This window comes from Leptonychotes weddellii, chromosome 5 (genome assembly GCF_054177405.1).
Source record: "Leptonychotes weddellii isolate Sample4059 chromosome 5, ASM5417740v2, whole genome shotgun sequence".
Classification (NCBI taxonomy): domain Eukaryota; kingdom Metazoa; phylum Chordata; class Mammalia; order Carnivora; family Phocidae; genus Leptonychotes; species Leptonychotes weddellii.
Window position 1 is genome coordinate 20,520,440 of NC_138373.1, and position 6,883 is coordinate 20,527,322.

Below are 6,883 nucleotides of genomic sequence, written 5' to 3' on the forward strand. Positions count from 1 at the left end.
CTATTAGGCAAGGCTATCTTTTACAATAACTGGCTACACACACATAAAAACACACATTTCCCCCATGAATTGGTTGTTCACTCCCTTTGCCTATTTTCAATTAAATTGTACTTCTTTAAAACAAAAAACTTGTAAAAGCATTTTGCTTAGAGAAATTTGCCCTTTATCATAATTTTTCAAATACTGTAATAAACTCAAAGCCAGTAGTTTACATAGTTAAATGCTGGATTCTGCTTACTAAAACCAGACAACCTACCAATTAAAATCCTATCACACAATGCTTGTCTGACATCAACAGAGGACTGAGTTATCAAATTTGGTTCAATCCTGTGCTCTTATGATTACAGCTTAAAAAGACTACTCTTAAAGAAACAGACTGACATGAAAGCAATTCCCAACTTACCGAGTCCAATCAAAGCCATTCTTGCACTTGTGAAATGGTTCTGAACAAAGTAATGCAACTGAGGAAGTTAAGAACATTTATGAGGTTATATTGGTATAAATACAAAAAGCCGTAAAAAATTAAAACTGCAGGTCAACAGAAAATAAATACTCAGGCTTAAAAGCTGCCATAGTAAACTACAGACTACATAGTGCTGAATTATATTGCTTTTATTTTTTAAACTATTGATTAAAAAAACTAGAACTTAACGTGGTAATGGTTACATGACTGTGAATATAGTGAAAACTACTGAATTGTGCACTTTATTTTTTTTTAAGATTTTATTTATTTATTTGAGAAAGAGAGTGAGAGCATGCCAATGAGTGGGGGGAGGGAGAGAGAGAATTTCAAGCAGGCTCCATGCCCAGTGTGGAGTCTGACATGGGGCCCAATCTTATAACCCCGAGATCATGACCTGAGCTGAAACCAAGAGTCGGACACTTAACCGACTGAGCCACCCAGGTGCCCTGGAATTGTACACTTTAAGTAGGTGAACTGTATGACATGTGAATTGTAACTCAATAAAGCTGTATTGAAAAAAAGGAACTAAAAAACGGCCTGAAAAAAATTAGAGCATACACTAGCTTGAATTTTTTTTTTTTTTTTTTAAAGATTTTACTTATTCATTTGAGAGAGAGGAGGAGAGACAGTGAGAGAGTACAGGCAGGGAGGAGAGGGAGAAGCAGGCTCCCCACTGAGCAGGGAGCCCGACGTGGGGCTCGATCCCAGAACGCTGGGATCATGACCTGAGCCGAAGGCAGATGCTTAACTGACTGAGCCACCCAGGCGCCCTGACACTGGCTTGAATTTGAAAAAAATGAGACTAAGCTTATGATTTTTATTATGTGATTTTAGCAGATGGGCATCAGATTTCGTCTTTATATACGTCGTAAGAAAGTACTATTAACATTCTACAGTAGGGCTAAAACCTATTCTCAACAGGAGCACTGTTGCTCCCAAGGGAGTGAAAATTGACTCTTGGGGGCAAGAAAAACATTTTACTTCTTTTTATGTATAAAACACAAATAAATATACATGTATATAAACAGACCGCGTATCTGTAATATTAAAAATTCATTTTGAGTCAGGCTAGAAAAAATTGGCTAAAAATGGTTCCTTGGGAATGGGTCATAATGTTGAGAATCATTAGGCGATGGTAACGTGACTGAATCCAGTTACCAGAATTTGTGCCCTGAAGTGAACGGTGCCTACATCTTTGGAATCACCATGGAATCATTCTTTTTTTTTTTCCTCCTGAATGCTGCCATCACTCAAGGTATTCTAGCACCAATTTCTTTAGAATTTCCTTTAGACTAAGGACACATTTAAAAATGCTAGTAACTTTGAGGTAACCATGGTTAATATATTGGTATCTGTCCAGGATACACACACACACCCCTTTATTTTCTAAAAATTGAGACCCTATGGTACATCCTATTCATAAATTACATTTTTTTTTTTTTAAGATTTTATTTATTTATTTGACAGAGAGACACAGCGAGAGAGGGAACACAAGCAGGGGGAGTGGGAGAGGGAGAAGCAGGCTCCCCGCAGAGCAGGGAGCCCGATACGGGACTCGATCCCAGAACCCTGGGATCATGACCTGAGCTGAAGGCAGTCGCTTAACCAACTGAGCCACCCAGGCGCCCCATAAATTACATTTTCTAACTTGACAATATGCTATGGAATTTTTCCGTATCAGTATTTTTAAATGGTTGAATAGTATTCCATTCCACAGATACTTAATAAGTTACTTAACTAGTCCCCTAAAGTTGGATGTTTAACTTGTGTCTAATTTTTCATAATTATAAGCAATGCTACAGTAAACATCCTTGTGGATAAATGTTTTGCTATGTATACTCTTTTAGCTCCCTCAATAACGTATCTTCACATGGGTGATTTCGATTTCTGAAAAATTTCAAAACTCATTAGAGGCTAGTCTTATGAAAAATTTTCACTGTTTAGGTTGGATGATATCAGTTATAATTTTTTAAAAGTGCCGTATGAATGGTAGGCATTAAACTGTTGACTGGTAAGTGGATAGTTTTCTAACCAGGAAATAAAAGAGGAAAGGGATAGGATATACAGTTCAGTTTTCTCTAGTGGCTAACCAGAAATGAAATGAGAATAAAACCTTAACTTCCGAGTCACATACAACACTTTGCCAAGTATTGATAGTTGCCAATTTTTCTTTTAATGTCTTCTGATAAATAATTTTTTGCAGGGTGGTAGGGGTAGGAAATTAAGATTATATATAGGCACCCACACTTGCAGGAGATACACTGTGACATTCAATGTTTCACATTTTGGACCTGAAGTTTTATGTTACATATATGGCTGGGACATGTAACAATCTGTATTGCCAGCAAACTAAGGCCCGTGTGCTGAAGGAGGGACGTGAGCTAGTACGCAGGTTGATGAAGGCTGGGGAGGTGACGTGGGTTCATGCCTACCTGCACACTGAGGAGTTAAAGGAAGACTTTTGGTCAAAAGATTATGAAATTTAACACTTAAATACTGTTTAAAAAAGATAAATACACACAGAAAAAGGTCTAGAGAAAAATATACCCAGGCATTAACATTCAGTGCCTTTAGGTATGTGAGATGTTTTCTTTTTTGCTTCTTGTTGTTTTCTGGATTTTCTGAAATAAACATGTCTCTTTTATGATAAAAACTTCATTTAGTTAAAAGCTGTAAAAATTGTTCAGATAGAATTTTAGTTAAAAAGGCAAGCTGATTTAAAAAAAAAAAAAAGCCAGCAGGTGAATTTTTAAAATTTGAAGATAAAAAAAATTAACAAACAAACCTGAAATGGCAGATAAATGTTCAATTTAATGTGAAAACAAGCACATTTTAGAATGTAATGTCTTTTACCAGTACCTCATCTGGTGTCACTTTTCCAATCCTATAATCAGGACAATACAGGGAATTAGCCAAGGCATTTTTGTAAGCTGCAGCATGCAAATTTTCAAGGACATCTGTAAAATAAGTAAAGAAGCATTTGTGGAAACAATTCAAATAAGACAACGTTTTTAGAACCTAGAAAGCAACTAGAATATACAATTTTGGTCACCTTATGGCATTCAAGTGTTATGAGGGCTTGAAATTTAAAAGTCGGCCAGCTGAATGTGCTGAGAAAAGTAAGAAATGAGGACAGCAGCTTCTACATACCAGGGCTCGCCTGACCACTTCTCTAACTTTAATCTACCTGGTATCATCTGGAGAGTATAATGGCTTGGGTTTCAGCAAGTCTGAATCTAGTTATAGTTCTGCCACCAATGCACCATGTGACCTTGGGTAAGTGATTTACCTCTATTTTACTCGTACGTTCTCTACGTAATGAGGAGCTGTCAGGTTAAGAAAATATATGAAAGTGCCAGTGTTAAGTCCTATCAACAGCTTTCGGGGGGTCCAAGTGTCCTCCTCACTGGAGCACAGGCACTGTCCCTGCTTTCCTGCTTCAGTCAGTGCCTTTGTCATTACTTGGGCAATCTCCCTATGCCGGGAACGGTCAGGTGCTGGAAATAGAGAGATGAGTAAGACACAATGCCTGGCCTCAAAATGTTGAGCGGGAAAACGGTGAAATAAAGCATGACGGGTGTGATGTCAGCAGTAGATCAAAAGCGCAGCAGGGGCGCAAGGGAAGGGCAGTGGGAATTGGAAAGGGGTAACAGAAGTCAAGTCTGGAATGAGCCTTAAGATGGATAGGTGTTTACCAGCGGAAGGATTAGGGAGTGGCATTTCAGGCAGAGAGAACAGACAAAGGCGTGAAGCATGACAACGGATTCAAAGGGGAACTGCCTGGGAGGGGAAGAAGGTAGCGCAAGAGGCAAGGGAGGTGGGCAGGGGTCAGATTGTGAAAGTTAACATATATGCTAAGTTGAAGAGGTTGAACTTTATCCCACAGATAAGAAGCAGCTTTTAAAGGATGAAGATGCAGATTTGGGGGCAGATAGCAGCCGGGAGATGGCAGTTAACTGTTCACACAGAAAGGATGAGGGCTGGAACCTCATTGCTGACAGTGGGGAAGAAGCCACAGCTGGTAGGTAAGTCATCTTTTCTACAATTTTCTATTTCTTTGGTGGAGGTCCGGAGTAAGGAAGATCATACTCCTTTGTAAAACAAAGTATCACAGTGAAATAATATTAGCTAACACAGACCAAACTCTCACTTTGTTCCAGACACTTGACAGGCTTGCTTTCTGAGTGAGGCCCATCCCATGCAGGCCCCTGCAGCTGGTCACCTGTTTAGACCCGAGGGGCCCACCTGCACACTTCTGCTCCTACCGGAAGTTGCAGGACTTCCAAGTCAGCGGTGCTTGTTTACTAATCTGTTTTGCTAGTCATACTTGTCAAGATTATGTATTGAACATTATATAATCACAAAGTATGAACACCTAAAAAGTTCTTATTTTTAAAAAAATTAAATTGCTTGCTTTGGGAAGATCCAGTGAAGGTAAGTGGCTGAACAGTAATGCCAGCAGCAACCACGAACTGTTGCCGGGTTTGGTGCAAGCAAACTATTGAAGAAACACTGTATTCTAAATTCTGAAGCCGGGATTCTATAATGAACTTACATACTATCAAGGATGAAAAATAGTCAACAATATGAATGTTTAGAAACACAAGAACAATACAGTTAAGAAACTAGACAAATTTTTGGAAAAGGCAGTTTTAAACCCAAGCAGAGAAAAATTTCAATGGCAATTTCTTCCCTCTACAAACTGATCTTCTCAAAAACCCAGTATCTTAAAAAAAAAAAAAAAAAGATTTTATTTATTTGACAGAGAGAGAGTGAGAGCACAAGCAGGGGGAGCAGCAGAGGGAGAGGGAGAAGCAGGCTCTGCGCTGAGCAGGAAGCCCGATGTGGGGCTCAATCCCAGGACCCTGGGATCATGACCTGAGCCGCAGGCAGATGTTTAACCAACCGCGCTACCCAGGTGCCCCTCAAAAACCCAGTATCTTAGAAAGAACTGAACGGGATCTGAAAATATACTTACGAGCCTGTGGATTCTGAAAAGCCACAGCTTTGTCAATCCTTAGCTGAGACTGAAGGGCAGCCACTTCCCAACGACGGAATTCTGGTGCTGTGGTGACATTGAGCAGGAACTCCATTAGAATATCACTACAGAAGACATCAAGATGAGAGTGTCGAGTCAAAAATTTAAAACCAATGTCCATGCTACGTAAAGGTAATCTTCTCAATATTAAGTTTTAGGCCTGTGGTAAACACAATGTTCTACAGTTTGTAAGAACCCAAAACAAAAATCAGAGGTCACAATGCCACATTAAAAAAGACAAGAACTGAGCAGCTAAGTGTTTCTTTAAAAGCAGGTGTCCTCGGGCGCCTGGGTGGCTCAGTTGGTTAAGCGACTGCCTTCGGCTCAGGTCATGATCCTGGAGTCCCTGGATCGAGTCCCGCATCGGGCTCCCTGCTCGGCGGGAAGCCTGCTTCTCCCTCTCCCACTCCCCCTGCTTGTGTTCCTGCTCTCTCTCTCTCTGTCAAATAAATAAAATAAAATCTTTAAAATAAAATAAAATAAAATAAAAGCAGGTGTCCTCAACACATGCAGGTACTTACACGTGGTCCCGCAGGCATTCCACAGTGTAGGCCATGTTTTCCCTGGTTGAAGTCACACTGCATCAGAAATAAATTACAGTGAATTATCTAATCAGAAGAATAAGCTTTCCTTATATCTTTGTTAGATCAACCAATTCCTTTGGAAAAATTATTTTGAAGTATAAAAATACACATATTCATCAACTAAAATATAAAATATTTAAGAAACTATTTTCAAGGAAGGCAATCTTGACATATTACACATGGATGCACCTTGAAGACATTATGCTAAGTGAAATAAGTCAGTCTTGGAAGAACAAATACCGTAATTCTACTTTCAGGAGGAACCTGGAGAAGTCAAAATCATAGACCGTAGAATGGTCACTGCAGGGGGCTGGTGGGTGAGGGGGTGGAGTTTCTGTTTAATAGCTACAGAGTTTCAGTTGAGGAACATAAAAACATTCTGGAGACGGATGGTAGTGATAGTTTCTTAATGCCAAATTCACGCCGAAGACCCGTACACTTAAAGCAGTATATTTTATGTATATTTTACCACAACTTAAAAAAATGGCATTAGGGACGCCTGGGTGGCTCAGTTGGTTAAGCAACTGCCTTTGGTTCAGGTCATGATCCTGGAGTTCCGGGACCAAGTCCCCACTGGGCTCCCTGCTCAGCAGGTAGTCTGCTTCTCCCTCTGACCCTCCCCCGTCTCATGCTCTCTGTCTCATTCTTTCTCTCTCAAATAAATAAATAAAATCTTTAAAGAAAAATGGCAATTAAAGCTGAAGATCTCTTTGTACCCTTCTTTGGCTAACCTCACTCCCTCCTTCCCACTCTAGAGACAAGCAAAATTATAAGCACTACATATTGTTTAAAAAAAAA

The 6,883-nt window shown here is 39.7% G+C and overlaps 1 protein-coding gene across 3 annotated transcripts in view; it reads right to left on the reverse strand.

Moving 5' to 3' along the window:
• Positions 1–6,201, reverse strand: part of UQCRC2 (ubiquinol-cytochrome c reductase core protein 2) — an 18,378-nt gene extending 12,177 nt beyond the window's left edge. Inside the window, exons 1-4 of one of the 3 annotated variants that reach the window (XM_006738318.3) lie at positions 6,023–6,201; positions 5,442–5,566; positions 3,323–3,420; positions 404–461 (exon numbers count right to left, since the gene is read on the reverse strand). In XM_006738318.3, coding sequence (XP_006738381.2) covers positions 404–461; positions 3,323–3,420; positions 5,442–5,566; positions 6,023–6,057 — 316 coding nt within the window. In that variant the 5' untranslated portion in view covers positions 6,058–6,201. The remainder of the gene's footprint in view (positions 1–403; positions 462–3,322; positions 3,421–5,441; positions 5,567–6,022) is intronic. The other 2 variants (XM_081819874.1, XM_081819875.1) reach the window with 2 other exon arrangements.
• Between the last annotated feature and the right edge of the window lie 682 nt (positions 6,202–6,883).